The 19,977-nt window shown below is 33.5% G+C and overlaps 1 protein-coding gene across 1 annotated transcript in view; it reads right to left on the reverse strand.

Moving 5' to 3' along the window:
- Positions 1-19,977, reverse strand: part of LOC142229471 (galactose mutarotase) — an 85,844-nt gene that overhangs the window by 55,853 nt on the left and 10,014 nt on the right. The window contains exon 2 of the mRNA XM_075300030.1: positions 15,872-15,965. Within this exon, the coding sequence (XP_075156145.1) occupies positions 15,872-15,965 (94 nt within the window). The remainder of the gene's footprint in view (positions 1-15,871; positions 15,966-19,977) is intronic.

A 19,977-nucleotide genomic window follows, 5' to 3' on the forward strand; every position in this document is an offset into this window, starting at 1 on the left:
GAATAAATTTTACATTGGAAATGTTTGTAGAACAAATTCAAAATGGTTTTTTAAGTAAGTGACAGTTAAAACCTTACGGAGCTTCAGAAAAACATGCGTTAATAAATTTCATTCCCTACAAAATAAGCTCATCAAAAACTCAGTTTATGCCAACCTTTTCTTTAATTCCCAAAATATGCTAAATGTTCCCTTTCCGTTATTACATTGATATCTACCAAAAAAAAAACCCACTCTATTGAAATTTAATCTCATGCTCATAGTTAGACCCTATGACCTATGATTTTTGAGTGACAGTTTTTCCTTTTTATTTTGGATGCTTTTTTAGTGACCTCTCAATTTTATCATCCTCAAGCGATGTAGCGACAAAGTCATCGAGAAAAGCAAAATGGGAAACAGTAAAATATTCGAGGCATCCGGCTATGTGGAGGCCACCAGTCCCTCCTTGTGAATGATGTAAATTAGCGTTGCCATTTTGTTCACAATGCCAATGGATTCCAGAGCATGAAGCTCTATTGAAGTGCGATGGTAAACCAGGGAGGCAAATGAAAGCCACTTGAGAAGTGTTCAAAAATAACAAATTGTTGGTCTGAAGAAGTTGTTAAAGAGATTTTGTTCATAAAACGATAAGAGTGGAATTTAATTTTTGTTTAAATCATCCATCATAGTGATGGAGAGTCTACTAAATTTAGTTTTTGCTTTGCAGCTTATCGAAATATTGGTATGAGGGTCATAGAGAATGGAATCTTGCAAACAACAAACACATGGACAAACGGACAGACGGATGGACGCACACTAAGGGATTGACTCGGGAACCACCGTGGTGCAATGGTTGGCATGCCCGCATTGAATACCTAGGCTCGCAGGTTCAACCCCAGTTTCGATCGAACACCAAAAAGTTTTTAAGCGGATCCGAACGGCGTTCCATATTTCGGTCAAACCACTTAAAGAATCTTTGAAACACTCAGAAATGTCACCAGCATTATTGAGAGGGGATAATCTGTCAATAATGCTGGTGACATTTCAGAGTGTTTCAAAGATTCTTTAAGTGGTTGCACCGAAATGTGGAACGCCGTTCGGACCCGCTACAAAATGTAGCTCCTTTGTCATTGAGCTAAACATAGAATCGGGCATCACTCAGTGATAAGAGAGAAGTTCACCACCGTGTGTCATAATGCACTGAATAGTCTAAGTGGTCCTGAAATATTAGCCTGCCACTATACTTAACAGCGTTGCCACAATGAATTTTCATTTTGGACCAACATTTTTCCAAAATTCGTACCAGCGGACCATTTTTTAAATTAAATAAATATAATTTAAAACTTAAAATTTTGACAAAACTTTATTTCTATAGATAATTTTCACAAAATTTTATTTCTTTAGAAAATTTTGTCAACATTTTATTTCTGTGGAAAATTTTGTCAACATTTAATTTCTGTAGAAAATTTTGTCAATTTTTTTTTTCGGTAGAAAACTTTCTGAAAATTTTAGTTCATTAAAAATGTTTGTCCAAATTTAATTTCTGTAGACAATTTTGTCAAAATATCAATTCTGTCGAGAATTTTGTCAAAATTTTAATTCGCTAGGAAATTCTGTAAAAATTTCATTTATATAGAGAATTTTGTCAAAATTTTATTTCTAAAGAAAATTTAGCAAAAATTTTATTTCTATAGAAAATTGTGTCAGTATTTTATTTCCATAGAAAATTTTGTCACCATTTCATTTCTATAGAAAATGTCAAAACTTTATTTCTATACAAATTTGTGTCATAATTTTATTTGCATACAAAATATTGACAAAATTTTATTTCTATAGAAATTTTTGACAAAACTTTATTTCTATAGAAAATTTTCACAAAATTTTATTTCTGCAGAAATTTTGACAAAATTTTATATCTATAGAAAAATTTTACAAAATTTTATTTTGATTTCAGCTTAAAACCATGCATTGACTAAACTACAAGTGTAGCTAAACCAACAGAGGAAAAGAATGTTTGTAAAATTTATTTGGGCAAAGCCCTATAGACTGCAAGATGGTTGGATGGATGCGCGTTTCGGAATTACCACATTCCTCATCAGCATCCTATACTTGCAGCAAAACTATCAACCAATTATCATAATAAATTCAGGCAGTTCATTAAACCCAACAATGAACCACGCTTGAACCTTCCGAAAAAAGGTTTTGCATGATAACCGGCTTATGCCGAAATAAATCCGTTCAAACATATCTCTTTTCCTCTTTGCTGCAAGTAGAGGATGCTGATGAGGAATGTGGTAATTCCGAAACGTGCGTCCATCCAACCATCTTGCAGTCTATAGGGCTTTGCCCAAATAAATTTGACAAGCATTCTTTTCCTCTGTTGCTTAAGCTACACTTGTAGTTTAGTCAACACAATGGTTTTAAAGCTGAGATCAAAACAACAAATATGATTGAAGTACAAACCCACAATGAAAAACAAAACAAGAATTTTATTTCTATAGAAAATTTTGTCAACATTTTACTTCTATAGAAAATTTTGACAAAACTTTATTTCTATAGAAAATTTTCAAAAAATTTTATTTCTGTAGAAGTTTTGACAAAATTTTATTTCTATAGAAAAATTTTACAAAATTAAATTTTTATAGAAAATTTTGTCAAAATTTTGTGTGTGTGGAAAATTTTGACAACATTTCATTTCTGTAGAAAATTTTGTCAAAATTTTATTTTGGTAGAAAACTTTGTGAAAGTTTAAGTTCATTAGAAATGTTTGTCCAAATTTAATTTCCATAGACAATTTTGTCAAAATATCATTTCTGTAGAGAATTTTGTCAACATTTTAATTCGTTAGGAAATTCTGTCAAAATTTCATTTCTATAGAGAATTTTGTCAAAATTTTATTTCTAAAGAAAATTTAGCAAAAATTTTATTATAGAAAATGTTGTCAAAACTTTATTTCTATAGAAAATTTTGCCAAAATTTTATTTCCATACAATTTTTTTTCTATAGAAATTTTTGACAAAATTTTATTTCTATACAAAATTTTCATAAAATTTTATTTCTGTAGAAATTTTGACAAAATTTTATTTCTGTAGAAAAATTTTACAAAATTTTATTTCTATAGAAAATATTGTCAAAATTTTATTTCTGTGGAAAATTTTGTCAACATTTCATATCTGCAGAAAATTTTGTCAAAATTTTATTTCGGTAGAAAACTTTGTGAAAATTTTAGTTCATTAGAAATGGTTGTCCAAATTTCATTTCTATAGACAATTTTGTCAAAATATCATTTCTGTTGAGAATTTTGTCAAAATTTTAATTCGCTAGGAAATTCTATCAAAATTTCATTTCTATAGAGAATTTTGTCAAAATTTTATTTCTAAAGAAAATTGAGCAAAAATTTTATTTCTATAGAAAATTTTGTCACCATTTTATTTCTATAGAAAATTTTGTCACCATTTTATTTCTATAGACAATTTTGCCAAAATTTTATTTCTATAGAAAATTTTGTCAAAATTTTATTTCTATAGAAAATTTTGTCACCATTTTATTTCCATACAAAATTTTGACAAAATTTTATTTCTATAGAAAATTTTGTCACAATTTTATTTCTGTGGAAAATTTTGTCAACATTTTATTTCTGTAAAAAATTTTCACAAAATGTTATTTCTATAGAAAATGTTGTCAAAATTTTATTTCTATAGAAATTTTTATCAAAATTTTATTTCCATACAAAATTTTGACAAAATTTTATTTCTATAGAAAATTTTGTCACAATTTTATTTCTGTGGAAAATTTTGTCAACATTTTATTTCTGTAGAAAATTTTGTCAAAATTTTATTTCTGTAGAAAACTTTGTGGAAATTTTTGTTGGTCTAAATCTAATTTCTATAGACAATTTTTTCAAAATATCATTTCTGTAGAGAATTTTGTCAAAATTTTAATTCGCTACTAAATTCTGTCAAAATTTCATTTCTATAGAGAATTTTGTCAAATTGTTTTTTCTATAGAAAATTTAGCAAACATATTATTTCTGTAGAAAATTTTGTCAATATTCTATTTCTTTAAGGTTATTTTTGTACAAATTTTTGGCAAATGTTTATTACTATAGAAATTTTTTATTCAAAATTTTATTTCTACAGAAAACTTTGTCAAAATTTGATTTGATTTACAAAAATTAATATTTTTGGACCAAATGGCAACCCTGATACCTAATCTAACCTAAGAGATTGACTTAGCAGGTAATTCTGTGTCGATCAGTATATAGTTTATGGGGTCTATAATCAATATATCTGGTAAAGGGTGATACGGTCAAAATTTGGTCAAGGGAAAACGCGTGTAAATCGGTGAAATCGTTTATTTAAAAAATCAAATTAAATTTCTTTTTCAAGTTCAATTAGTATAAAATTTAGGAAAAATATTCAGTTAGGCTTTCGCTTTTCCAAATCTGAATTGCCGGGCCTCACGCTTGACACCTGCCATGAGATTTTGTACAGCCACCTTGTCCACCTTCTTCGCCGCAGAAAGCCAGTTTGCCTTGAACTGCTGCTCGTCCTTAGCAGTTTTTTTGGTCTTCTTTAGGTTCCGCTTGACAATAGCCCAGTATTTCTCAACTGGGCGGAGCTCTGGCGTGTTGGGAGGGTTCTTGTCCTTGGGAACCACCTGCACGTTGTTGGCGGCGTACCACTCCATGGCCGTTTTACCGTAATGGCAAGATGCCAAATCGGGCCAAAACAGTACGGAACAACCGTGTTTCTTCAGGAAAGGCAGCAGACGTTTATTCAAACACTCTTTCACGTAAATTTCTTGGTTGACAGTCCTGGAAGCTATGAAAATGATGCTTTTCAATCCACAGGTACAGATGGCTTGCCAAACCAGATATTTCTTTGCGAACTTTGACAGTTTTATGTGCTTGAAAATATCTGCTACCTTTCCCCTTCCTTTTGCCGTATAAAACTCCTGTCCAGGAAGCTGTTTGTAGTCGGCTTTGACGTAGGTTTCGTCGTCCATTACCACACAGTCAATCATCGTCAGCATCGTCGTGTACAGCCTCCGGGATCGCGCTTTGGCCGTCGTATTTTGTGTATCATCGCGATTTGGAGTCACCACCTTCTTGTAAGTCGATAGTCCGGCTCGTTTCTTGGCTCGATGCACGGTTTTAGACGATACACCCAGCTTTTTTGCGGCATCTCGGAGAGAGAGGTTAGGGTTTCGCTTGAAACCGGCAACTCTCTTTGTCGTCTCAGCGGCTTCCGGTTTTCGATTTCCCCCCGATCCAGACTTAATTACATTTTGTAACGGTTGATTTGGCAACTTTTAGCGATTTTGCTAGCTTTGCGTGCGAGTAGCTCGGATTTTCGCGATGCGCGAGCAAAATTTTGATACGCTGCTCTTCTTGCTTGGACGGCATTTTGACAACTGAAGAGTGAATTCCAAAATCAAAATAGGAACAACATTCTACACACACACACACCTTCAAAATGAGGGGTGTTCAGGTTTTTTAAATGCAAAATTGAAAGAAATACGTCAAGTTTATATTGACCAAATTTTGACCGTATCACCCTTTAGGCTCACTTTTTTCCAGTTATTATACCCTAACCACTATGTGTTTTATACCTGGTCCATATAATAATAAAAACGATATACGTAGCTCTTTATTTTGCTGCATTACATATCTGCCACGTTGAATTTTTATAATAGATAGGATCAGTTTTCTCCCAGCTTGCGAAGTAATCTCATCATCCTTCGTCATTGACAACAGTAGCAGTTTTTCTGCACTTTATTGAAATTGAGGAACAGAATTCAAATTGAAGCAATAAGAAACAGAAAAACTTATGACCGCCAATCGTCCAAAATTAGCTCAAACTGCAGTGGTAGCATCAACAGTCAAACAAACTAAAAATTGCCAAAAGGACATTTGGAAGTAATAAAACGGAAAAAGGTAAGGAAGACTCTTTTTCTTTGCTCTCAATACTGCTTGGGTTGCAGTGCTACTATAGTAAAAGTGTGCCGAAAAGAATGGGGTCATTAGACTTAAAAAACGGGTTTTTTATGATTTTGTGATTTGACGAAAAGTTTTCTTTCTCTCTATTGAATTTGTGTCTGTTTTTTCTTTTTTCTCACAACTAGCGAGATTACCATCAAAAATCATGGAAAATGAGGGAAAAAATTGGCCCTGATGATCTCGAATTTGAATGGAAAACTTTGTTAGATGAACTTGCAACAATGTTTTATGCAAAGTTTGTAATATCTGATTAATGGTCCAGGGCATTTGACCATGAATAGTTTGTTTTGTATGCTCCCTCCCCCATTGCGATAGTTTTTGCAATAAAATGCTATGATGTCATTATGGTCACTTTGTTGTAGGAAAATGTCCGTGAAACTGCAAAATGTTTTTTTTTTTTTTTGTTGCCTCAGATGGTTCTAGTTCATTAAATGTGTCATTCGATTATACTGGCTGGAGTAGAATGCCATTTGTACAAGGATGACATCTCATTATTTTTACCATAAGTAGAAAAGTTTCTGTTGCAGTTGAATGCAAATCTAGATTATTTGATAATAGTGACTATTTGTTTGACAACTTCTAAGCAAATTGGAATTGTTTTTTTATTTGAACAATCAATGTGGCAAAACAAATAGAATTAAAATCAGTTTCTGTTTTAAAAAACGATGCTTTGTGAAATGAGAGACATGAGGGATGAAAGAAAATCTAATATTATATCCAATTAGGGTGTACAATTATTGTTTGTTCTATATTATTCGAATTTTCAAGCTCTACTATTAACTATAAATGGAATGGAGATAAAAGCTTTTCTCCTAAACGAAATTTGAAACAAACACAATTTCCTTCTCTCATAAAACATGCAATAAATGCAATTTTATTGAAAACATAGTGAACACGGGTAATAAATCCCAGAGCCCTGAGCACGCTTGCGACTCGTTCCAAAAAGAATCTACCAAAGTTTTAAGAAAATTTTACCAAAAATCTACCATTTAAAAAAAAATTTAACAAATTTTTGTGTTTCATATAAAAACATGTTGTTTTATTCGAAAGAAATATTTTTTATTAATTTTATAGACAATTTTGTCAAACTTTTATTTCCATAGAAAATTTAGTCAAAATTTTATTTTATTGTTGTTTTTGATCTCAGCTTAAAACCATGCATTGACTAAACTACAAGTCAACAATAACAAACAAAATTTTATTTTTATAGAAAACATTGTCCAATTTCTATAGAAAATTTTGTCAAAATTTTATTTCTATAGAAAATTTTATCAAAATTTTATTTCTATTGAAAATTCTGTCAAAATTTTGTTTCTATAGTCAATTTTTGCAAAATTTTATTTCTATAGACAATTTTTGCAAAATTTTATTTCTATAGACAATTTTTGCAAAATTTTATTTCTATAGCAAATTTTGGTAAAATTTTATTTCTATAGACAATTTTTTAAAAAAATTATTTCTTCAGGAAATTTCTGCAAAATTTTATTTCTATAGGAAATTTTTGCAAAATTTTGTTTCTATAGTCTATTTTCGCAAAATTTTATTTCTACACAAAATTTTTGCAAAATTTTATTTCTATAGGAAAGTTGCAAAATTTTATTTCTATAGAAAATTTTTGCAACATTTTATTTCTATAGAAAATTTTTGTAAAATTTTATTTCTATAGAAAATTTTTCAAATTTCTATTTCTATAGAAAATTTTTGCAAATTTTTATTTCTATAGAAAATTTTTTGCAAAATTTTATTTCTATAGAAAATTGTTGCAACATTTTATTTCTAAAGAAAATTGTTGTACAATTTTATTTCTATAGACAATTTTGTCAAAATTGTATTTCTATAGAAAATTTTATCAAAATTTTATTTCTATAGAACATTTTGTCCTAATTTTATTTCTGTAGAAAATGTTGTCCAAATTTTATTTCTATAGACAATTTTTGCAAAATTTCATTTCTAAAGGAGATTTTTGCAAAATGTTTTTATACCCTTCACCACTACTGTGGTACAATAAGTTTGTGCATTTGTATGTAACGCCAAGAAGGAGTACTCATAGACCAATCTTTTAGTATACGGATCGGCTTAGAATTAAATTCTGAGACGATTTAGCGATGTCCGTCTGTCTGTCCGTCTGTCTGTCCGTCGGTCTGTCTGTCTGTCTGTCTGTCTGTCTGTCTGTCTGTTGATGTATTTTTGTGTGCAAAGTACAGCTCGCAGTTTTAGTCCGATTGTTCTAAAATTTGGTATAGGGTCCTGTTTCGGCTCAAAGATTTTGGAAAAAATCGGTTCAGATTTAGATATAGCTGTCATATATATTTTTCACCGATCTGGTCATAATTGGCGTGTTTATCAACCGATCTTCCCCAAATTCCGTACATCCGAATATTTTATGGGTCTCGAAAAACTTGCATAATATCAGCCAAATCGGTTCAGATTTAGATATAGCTCCCATATATAGCTTTCGCCCGATTGACACTCATATGACCACAGAGGCCAATTTTTAACTCCGATTTAGTTGACATTTTGCACAGGCAGTAGACTTAGCATTGTTACTATGCGTGCCAAATTTGGTTGAAATCGGTTCAGATTTGGATATATCTCCCATATATAGCTTCCGCCCGATTTACACTCATATGACCACAGAGGCCAATTTTTAACTCCGATTTAGTTGAAATTTTGCACAGGGAGTAGAATTAGCATTATAACTACGCGTGCCAAATTTGGTTGAAATCGGATTAGATTTAGAGATATCTCCCATATATAGCTTTCGCCCGATTTACACTCATATGACCACAGAGGCCAATTTTTAACTCCGATTTAGTTGAAATTTTGCACAGAGAGTAGAATTAGCATTTTTGCTATGCGTGCCAAATTTGGTTGAAATCGGTTCAGATTTAGATATAGCTCCCATATATATGTTTTTCTGATTTCGACAAAAATGGTCAAAATACCAACAATTTCCTTGTAAAATCGCCACTGCTTAGTCGAAAAGTTGTAAAAATGACTCTAATTTTCCAAAACTTCTAATACATATATATCGAGCGATAAATCATAAATAAACTTTTGCAAAGTTTCCTTAAAACGGCTTCAGATTTAAATTCCCATATTTTTTTACTAACATTGTGTTCCACCCTAGTGCATTAGCCGACTTAAATTTTGAGTCTATAGATTTTGTAGAAGTCTATCAAATTCTTCCAGATCGAGTGATATATAAATGTATGTATTTGGGACAAACCTTTATATATAGCCCCCCACACATTTGACGGATGTGATATGGTATCGAAAATTTAGATCTACAAAGTGGTGCAGGGTATAATATAGTCGGCCCCGCCCGACTTTAGACTTTCCTTACTGCTTTTTTACTAACATTGTGTTCCACCCTAGTGCATTAGCCCACTTAAATTTTAAGTATATAGATATTGTAGAAGTCTATCAAATTCTGTCCAGATCGAGTTATATGTAAATGTATGTATTTGGGACAAACCTTTATATATAGCCCCCAACACATTTGACGGATGTGATATGGTATCGAAAATTTAGATCTACAAAGTGGTGCAGGGTATAATATAGTCGGCCCCGCCCGACTTTAGACTTTCCTTACTGGTTTATATTGAAAATGTTGTCCAAATTTTATTTCTATTGACAATTTTTACAATTTTTTTTCTATAGAAAATTTTTACAAAATTTAATTTCTATACCAAATTTTTGCAAATTTTTATTTCTATGGAAAATTTGCCCAGATTTTATTTTTAAATTATTTTTTTGCAAAATTGTATTTCTACGAAAATTTTTGCAAAATTTTATTTCTATAGAAAATTTTTGCAAAATTTTATTTCTAGTAAAATGTTTTTAAAATTTTATTTCTATAGAAAATTTTAACTCTTAATTATAGAGGAACATTTTGCAAAATCTTCCAAAACATCAACAATTCGACCAATCTACCATATAGTAAAAAATCTACCATTTTTTGGTAGAATTCTATCAATTGTGGCAACCGTGGGTCTGAGTCGAGTTAGCTATGTCCGTCTGTCTGTGAACAAATTTTGGTAATCATAGTCTAGGTCGCAGTTGGCTGATAAGTCCCCTGTCTGACACATAGATATCGTCGCTAGTATTAAATATATAGTATTTTTATATAGTACCAACCTTCAAATGATTCGTGTCAAAATTTGACGTCTGTAAGTCTATTAGTTTGTGAGATAGAGCGTCTTTTGTGAAGCAACTTTTATTATTGTGAAAAAAAATTGAAAAAAAGGAATTTCGTGTTTTGATAAAATACTGTTTTCTGAAGGGAAAAATACGGTGGAACCAAAAACTTGGCTTGATAATAAGTTTCCGGACTCTCTCCCAGGGAAATCAACAATAATTAATTGGTATGCAAAATTCAAGCGTGGTGAAATGAGCACGGAGGACGGTGAACGCAGTGGACGCCCGAAAGAGGTGGTTACCGACGAAAACATCAAAAAAATTCACAAAATGATTTTGAATGACCGTAAAATGAAGTTTTATGTGGTATAAAAATCCACAATTTCTTTAATTCAAAATTAGGTTTTTTACATTAGGTTTACGACTAATTCCTACGTATTATACCGTCGTAAACGTATGTCGCAAAAGTCACAGTTTGCGACGGGCCAACCCTGATCTCATCTAGGTGTATTTGGAAAATGAAATAATAAGCTATTGAAAAGTCCTTTCAAATAAATATTAAACATAGAAGTTTTTGTGTCCCCTTAAAGGTGTATTTTCGCTCTCCTGTAAAATTGAGTTTTTGGACTTAGGGATTTTCGTATTTTTTGTTATTTGTAGGGTCCTCTTTGAATCACACTCCTTAGCATAATTGAAATTCCTATAATTTTTTTTTTACAATAAAAATAAAAAACAAAAATAAATATTTCACACGTTTTGGTCTACATTTGCGTGTACAAATTCTTTGGATTCAAACAAAATTCTTATCAAATAGATTTATAATATTTCTTACATTCTTTCGCATAAATCCCATTTTTGCTTTTTTTTGCTCTTATGGTTTTTCCAATACAACAAAATGTCAATGCATGATGATGAAATGATAAAATTCCTTATCAGCAAAGTGAAATTCTTTGGGATTTCATCATTCAGTAACCGGCCATTCAAACTCATCTATTCTGATATTTATCCCGAATAGGCTGCAACATGTGCAGTACAGGGGAGGAAAGGCGGTCGACTAACATAACACTTTTATGTAAATCAATGTCAAAGAGAAATGTTACATGTCATCATTTAGTCCTAATGATTTTTTCCATAAAAACATGTCAAATGTCCCGTCCCGGCAATAGTAACACACATGAAATGGCTTACCATTCTGTCACATGGCAAAATGAGAATAACCATCGTCAACGGTGGTGGTGGCGGCGGCGGCGGCGACGCCGTTTGCTGGCTAGTCAACACTGCCATAAAACTTCTTCATCGAGCACAACAGAAGCAGCTGTGGCAGCAGCTACAAGCAGCAGTAATACCACAAAAACGAAACAAAAGTTGAGATCGTAAAATAAAATGGTATCACCGTAGTAGTTGGCCAAAAACTGTAACAGTTACAATCAACGGTCCATGAAACACAAACACACATGCACACGCACACATACACTCACATATGTATGTATACGCAAAAAAAATATGACTGTTCATCAAAAAAACAAAACTTAGTAGGGGGAAAGTATTCTTTGTCCTCGCCTCTTCTAAGGCCCTTGCCTAAGAAGTGATATAGCAAAGGGAAATTTCAGCTTAGGAAAAACAATGGCGTAAATAAACAAAACGGAGAAAAACATCAAGGCACATAAAGTTGAGGAAAATGGAACTATCATCATCATTCTTTACAGCATATTTCGTGACTAAGCGTCCAAAAACATCAAAGTAGTAAAACTTGCATTTTTTTCTTGAATAAGTTTTGGTGTTGCTTTTTCTCTTATGATCCTTCAGTGTCCCAATTTTAAGTATCCTATAACAAATTGTTGCTGCATGGAACAAGAAAAACAAGTGGTTTGAAAAAGGGATAACCAAAGTCCCTTTTCCGGGTTTGGTATCAAAAGGAAAAATTATGGCAAAACGAAAGTGTACATCATAGAAGTAGTTGAAATTTTCAAAATTTCCGCCGCTGACGATGACTTGATGATTTCTTTTGGGGATATTGCAAGACAGAGTACAGCTTAGAGTGCTCTGCATCTTCTGCAGTCTGTAGCCGGCATTGAATGAGCGGAGAAGGCAATGGATGTTGTCAGTGTCAGTATACTTGAAATTGAAACCGTGGGAGGTAATTCCACCGCCATTGTTGTATAAGGAATTAATAAGGGTCACTTAGAGGGTCACTAAAATACCTATAAATTTCCAATTTCAGGCAAATTGTATATAAACTAAGGATTCTATAAACCCAAGATGTAAAATACCAAAACATGGAACCATACGGACCATTTTCGGCACACCTTTTGATGGTCCTCAAGTGCTTCAAATTGGATAAAAACTACGGTTTCTATAAGCCCAAGACCCCAAATCGTGAGGTCGGTTTATATGGGGACCATACCAAAACATGGACCTATGCTCACCATATTTGGCACACCTCTTTACGGTTCTAAAGTACCTCTGGAAATTGGATAAAAACTGCGGTTTCTATAAGCCCAAGAAGTAAAATCGGGAGATCGGTCTATATGGGGGTATTACCAAAACATGGACCGATACTCACCATTTTTGGCATACCTCTTTATGGTCATAAAACACCTCTAGATTCCAAATTTCAGGCAAATTGGATAAAAAGTACGATTTCTATAAGCCCAAGATCCCAAATCGGGAGGTCGGTTTATATGGCGACTATATCAAAACCTGGACCTATATAGCCCATCTTCGAACTTGACCTGCCTGCAGACAGGACCAATTTTTGTGTGATTGGGGATCGATTTATCTGAGGGCTATATATAACTATAGACCGATATGGACTTAGTTAGACATGGTTGTTAACGGCCATATACTAGCACAATGACTCGGACGAAATTTGCTCCTCCAAGAGGCTCAAAAAATAAATATAGGGATCGGTTTATATGGGTGCCACTTTTGGCATGGTTGTTAAATATCATATTCTACCACCACGTACCAAATTTCAACCAGATCGGATGAATTTTGCTTCTCCAAAAAGCACCGGAGGTCAAATCTGGGGATCGGTTTATATGGGAGCTATATATAATTATGAACTGATATGAACCAATTCCTGCATGGTTGTTGGATACCATATACTAACATCACGTACCAAATTTCAACCGAATCGGATGGATTTTGCTCTTCCAAGGGGCTCCGAAAGTCAAATCTGGGGATTGGTTTATATAGGGGCTATATATAATTATGGACCGATTTGGACCAATTTTTGCATGTGTGTTTGAGGCCATATATTAACACCACGTTCCAAATTTCAACGGAATTAGATGAATTTTGGTCTTCCAAGAGGCTCCGAAGGTCAAATCTGGTGATCGGTTTATATGGGGGCTATATATAATTATGGACCGATGTGGACCAATTTTTGCATGGTCATTAAAGACCATATACTTACACTATGTACAAAATTTCAGCCGGATCGGATGAAATTTGCTTCTCTTGGAGGCTCCGCAAGCCAAATCGGGGGATCGGTTTATATGGGGCTATACATTTAATATTGACCGATGTGGACCATTTTTGCATAGTTCTTTGAGACCATATACTTACACCATGTACCAAATTTCAGCCGGATCGGATGAAATTTGCTTCTCTTAGAGACTCCGCAAGCCAAATCGGGTGATCGGTTTATATGGGGGCTGTATGTAATTATGAACCGAAGTGGACCAATTTTTGCATGGTTGTTAGAGATCATATGCTGACACTATGTATCAAATTTCAACCGGATCGGATGAAATTTGCTTCTCTTAGAGGCTCCGCAAGCCAAATCGGGGGGTCAGTTTATATGGGGGCTATATGTAATTATGGACCGATGTGGACCAATTTTTGCATGGTTGTTAGAGACCATATACTAACACCATGTACCAGTGGACCGATATGGCCCATTTGCAATACCATCCGACCTACATCAATAGCAACTACTTGTGACAAGTTTCAAGTCGATAGCTTGTTTCGTTCGGAAGTTATCGTGATTTTAAAGGACGGGCGGACGGACGTGCTCAGATCGACTCAGAATTTCACCACGACCCAGAATATATATACTTTATGGGGTCTTAGAGCAATATTTCGATGTGTTACAAACGGAATGACAAAGTTAATATACCCCCATCCTATGGTGGAGGGTATAAAAATTGTAATATTTTGTTAAATAAATATTTTTTATAAATTTTTATGACTTCTAATGCATACACTTGTCTAAAAACGTTTGTCCTCAAAATTTTCAAAAATTCGCAGTGTTTCTAGATTAGATTTTGAATTTCATTCTACAAAATTTCAATAATTTGTACCATTTTATTTATTTCTAATTATTATTGAATTAAAAGAACTTCCTATGTAGTATAAAAAAGGTTTAAAAAAACATCTTTGGGAGAGCATTTTTGGAAGTGCTTTTAAAGTTGGAAAAACTTCCATTTTTTTTGCTAGTTTATTAAAGAGACATATCATGCAAAATATTAAGTTCCCAGCAGAAACATTTGGAAGTTCTTCCAAAGGCACAACTTTAAAAGCATTTCCAGAAGATGCACTCCCAATGATGTTCTTTATTTTAACTACCAAGAAAGTTCTTTTAATTCAATTTTTTATAACTTGGTTTTTTTCATAATTTTAATGGGTAATTTTTACTTTTTTTTCAAATAAAACAGAGTAAGAATTCATAAAATGGTACAACTCTCTTAAATTGTGTCGAAAAAATGCTAAATCCAATCTGAAAAAATTGTGAATTTTTTAAAAAATATTTGAGGTCAAACGTTTAAGATAATCTAACGCTTATCGCTTATCCATTAAAAATTATAAAATATTATAAAAATTATTTATTTGACAACATATCACAGAATTTTTTAATTTACATCCAAAATATTGAATTCGGATCACACCTAAAGAAGTGATGCAAATTCAGTGCAACAGCTGTTGAAATGGAGGACTTCCGTCCTAAGACAAGCCCATGTTAAATTCATCGCTTCTACGTCAATTTTGCACCACTTCCGGATCCAAAAAGAACATTTTCATTACTTTTTTGGCGACGCTTTTTGCTGGGTTTGTATGTTTGAGGATTATGAAAATATCAAATGAATATTTTGGGATTCCCAATATCGGAACATGGATTGTTTAAAGGCAATTTTGGCAAAATTTTCACATAATCTATAAGACCACATCGAGATAAACCATCACTCACAAAATTTTATGGTGTTTGACCTTGAAACTTGGATTGTGCCCAGGGGGTTTATATGCAAGGGAGCTATGATCCCCGTTACCCCACGGTTTATAAATATGAATATGTGAAGCGAACATGATGAACAAAGAAAAATTTACCCTCGGTTTACTTCTTCAATTTCCAATAGTTTCAACAATTGCTCCAATTAATAGCTTTTAAATAATAAAAAAAAATCAGTTCTAGCATTTTGCACACAATTAACTCCTAATTGCGTTTCCCCATATTACAAGTGTGAACATTATCCATAATTTTCTAAAAACAAAAATGCAATGCATTTAGTGAATATCCCCTTGTATATGTATATCACTATAATTATTCAGTTGAGTGATATTACTGTAGTTTTTTGAAGGACTTAAAGTACCATTTAGTAAGCCCTTTTTTCAACAATCATCATGATATGAGGGATCTTTTGTTTTTAAATATCACCCTCTTTCCATGTAGAAATTAGAAGCACTTAAGTGATACTTATCATACACATACACATACATCAATTACTCACACACTCATACATTTGCCACACTTACCTGCAACATCATCATATCCTAGGACCACATCGTCAATATGGCCACTAGCATCCGGTATTTCAATGCTAGTTATGGTAGCACCCAAAGTGATAACCTGTTTTGAGGGTAACGCCATCATCACCAGGGTTGTCCATTTCAGGAATTTCAAGTAGTTCGCATGGCATAGATGTTTGTTTTAGTCGAAAACGAAACAAACAAAAAAGTTGGTTGTTTTTTAAATTGAATTGTTCACAATGGTGGAACGAGATGTGTATAGTCATTAACCAACATCATTGGATATGTCATAAGCATGGAAGCAAGACCATCATAATCATCCTCATCATCATCATAGGCATCATGAGAAGCATCAGCACCAGCATCAGCATCATCATCATTGATGTTCATAGTTCAGGAATTTGTGGACATTCCAAGAAATGTTAAATGGAGTTTTTTTCCGTTATCGTGAAGAGTTCATGGAATCGGAGTTTTAGTTGTTTTCCGTTTTGAGCCACATGCCATTGTCAATATTGCCATAGACAATGTTCATACCAAGCCAAACAGAACAGAATACCGGAAATAACGCATGAAGACCAAAAAAAAAACAAGAAACAACAGAAAACAAAGTGGGAATTAAGAAAGTTGTAGCTGCATCAAATATAAGTTTCTTTATGATCAAGGAACAGGAAGAAACCTAGATACACTTCCTTGTGAACCATACATGCTACCATCGCAAAAAAAAAAACAAAACTACACGTGAACATTGTCCTATAGGATAACAAACAAAAGACTGCTAGAGAAACTAATATGACATAAAGCATTTGAAGTTTTTTTTTGCGCCTTGACCAAGAGTTATCAGGTATTCTAAATTCGGTATTTCGTTCGTAACACATTGTCAAAAATATCTTATTAAACAACTTTTTAAAAATTTTCTGGCTATAGGACTTTTTTTTTTTAAATTTTAACAACAGGAATTAGAGAATTTCACCACTGTGGTATCATAATAGACTGAATAGTCTAAGCATAAAATATCGGGCTGCCACTATACCTAACCTAATATCAACAGGAAATTTTGTCAAAAATTATTGCAAATTTTTTAAAGATTTTCTGGCTATAGAAATGTTTTTTCAAAATTTATTATCGACAGGAAATTGTGTCAAAATTATGTGTAGGCATTTTGGTTAACTTCTTCATCTATGGAGATTCAATGCAAATTTCTTATGTAAAAATTTCTTATCCAAATAAAATTTCTTTCAACTTACCTGCAGATTTTTTCAAGATTAATTTTTTAAATAATTTGTCAACATTTTTGTCAAGATTCCTTACTACAAGAAAATTTTCAAGTATATACGGCCGTAAGTTCGGCCAGGGCGAATCTTATGTACCCTCCACCAAGGATTGCGTAGAAACTTCTACGAAAGAGGCTCCAAAACCAAATCTCGGGATCGTTTATATAGGGTTGGCATGGTTGTTAAATATCATATACTACCACCACGCACCAAATTTCAACCATATCGGATGAATTTTGCTTCTCAAAAAGGCACCGGAGGTCAAATCTTGGGATTGGTTTATATGGGGGCTATATATAATTATGGACTGACATGAACCAGTTCCTGCATGGTTGTTGGATACCATATACTAACACGACGTACCAAATTTCAACCGAATCGGATGAATTTTGCTCTTCCAAGGGGCTCCGAAAGTCAAATCTGGGGATTGTTTTATATAGGGGCTATATATAATTATGGACCGATTTGGACCAATTTTTGCATGGGTGTTTGAGGCCATATATTAACACCACGTTCCAAATTTCAACTGAATCAGATGAATTTTGGTCTTCCAAGAGGCTCCGAAGGTCAAATCTGGTGATCGGTTTATATGGGGGCTATATATAATTATGGACCGATGTGGACCAATTTTTGCATGGTTGTTAGAGATCATATGCTTACACCAAGTACAAAATTTCAGCCGGATCGGATGAAATTTGCTTCTCTTAGAGGCTCCGCAAGCCAAATCTGGGGATCGGTTTATGTGGGGGCTATATATAATTATGGACCGATGTGGACCATTTTTTGCATGCTTATTAGAAATCCGATGCTGACACCATATACCAAATTTCAGCGGGATCGGATGAAATTTGCTTCTCTTAAAGGCTCCGCAAACCAAATCTGGGGATCGGTTTATATGGTTGCTATATGAAATAATGAAGCGATGTGGACCAATTTTTGCATGGTTGTTAGAGACCATATACTAACACCATGTACCAAATTTCAGCCGGATCGGATGAAATTTGCTTCTCTTAGAGGCTCCGCAAGCCAAATCTGGGGATCGGTTTATGTGGGGGCTATATATAATTATGGACCGATGTGGACCATTTTTTGCACGCTCATTAGAAATCCGATACTTACACCATGTACAAAATTTCAGCCAGATCGGATAAAATTTGTTTCTCTTAGAGGCTCCGCAAGCCAAATCGGTGGATCGGTTTTTTATGGGGGCTATATATAATTATGGACCGATGTGGACCGATTTTTGCATGGTTGTTATAGATCATATGCTGACACCATTTCCAAATTTCAGCGGGATCGGACGAAATTTGCTTCTCTTAAAGGCTCCGCAAACCAAATCTGGGGATCGGTTTATATGGGGGCTATATAAAATTATAAAGCGATGTGGACCAATTTTTGCATGGTTGTTAGAGACCATATACTAACACCATGTACCAAATTTCAGCCGGATCGGATGAAATTTGCTTCTCTTAGAGGCTCCGCAAGCCAAATATGGGGATCGGTTTATATGGGGGCTATATATAATTATGGACCGATGTGGACCATTTTTTGCGTGCTCATTAGAAATCAGATACTTACACCATGTACAAAATTTCAGCGGGATCGGATGAAATTTGCTTCTCTTAAAGGCTCCGCAAACCAAATCTGGGGATCGGTTTATATGGGGGCTATATAAAATTATGAAGCGATGTGGACCAATTTTTGCATGGTTGTTAGAGACCATATACTAACACCATGTACCAAATTTCAGCCGGATCGGATGATATTTGCTTCTCTTAGAGGCTCCGCAAGCCAAATCTGGGGATCGGTTTATATGGGGGCTATATATAATTATGAATCGATGTAGACCAATTTTTGAATGTGTGTTAGAGATCATATGCTGACACCATGTACCAAATTTCAGCCGGATCGGATGAAATTTGCTTCTCTTAGAGGATCCGCAAGCCAAATTTGGGGATCCGTTTATATGGGGGCTATACGTAAAAGTGGACCGATATGGCCCATTTGCAATACCATACGACCTACATCAATATCAACAACTTGTGACAAGTTTCAAGTCGATAGCTTGTTTCGTTCGGAAGTTATCGTGATTTTAAAGGACGGGCGGACGGACATGCTCAGATCGATTCAGAATAAAATTTATACCCTGCAAAAAAATTTGGAAGTTCTTCCAAAGGCACAACTTTAAAAGCACTTCCAGAAGATGTACTTCCTATGATGTTCTTTATTTTAACTACCCAGGAAGTTCTTTTAATTCAATTTTTTATTACTTGGTTTTTTCATACTTTTAATGGGTAATTTTAACTTTTTTTGTTTCAAATAGGTTAAAAACAGAGTAAGAATTCATAAAATGGTACAAATCATTTAACTTTTGTCGCAAAAAATGCTAAATCCATTCTGAAAAAATTGCAAATTTTTGAAAATATTTGATGCCAAACGTTCCACACAAGCGTAAGAATGCATTAAAACTCTTAAAAAAAAATTAAAAATTATTTATTTGTGAAATATCACAAAAATTCTTAATTCACATCCAAAACATTGAATTCGGATCACACCTAAAGAAATTATGCAAATTCAGTGCAACGGCTGTTGAAATGGAGTACTTCCGTCCTATGACAAGCCCATGTTAAATTCATCGCTTCTGCGTCAATTTTGCACCACTTCCGGATCCAAAAAGAACATTTTCATTACTTTTTTGGCGACGCTTTTTTTGCTTGGTACTTTATGGGGTCCTAGAGCAATATTTCGATGTGTTACAAACGGAATGACAAAGCTAATATACCCCCATCTTATGGTGGAGGGTATAAAAAAGATTTGTCAAAATTTTCCTCTATATTGAAT

The sequence above is a fragment of the Haematobia irritans genome, chromosome 3 (genome assembly GCF_050003625.1).
Source record: "Haematobia irritans isolate KBUSLIRL chromosome 3, ASM5000362v1, whole genome shotgun sequence".
Taxonomy (NCBI): Eukaryota; Metazoa; Arthropoda; class Insecta; order Diptera; family Muscidae; genus Haematobia; species Haematobia irritans.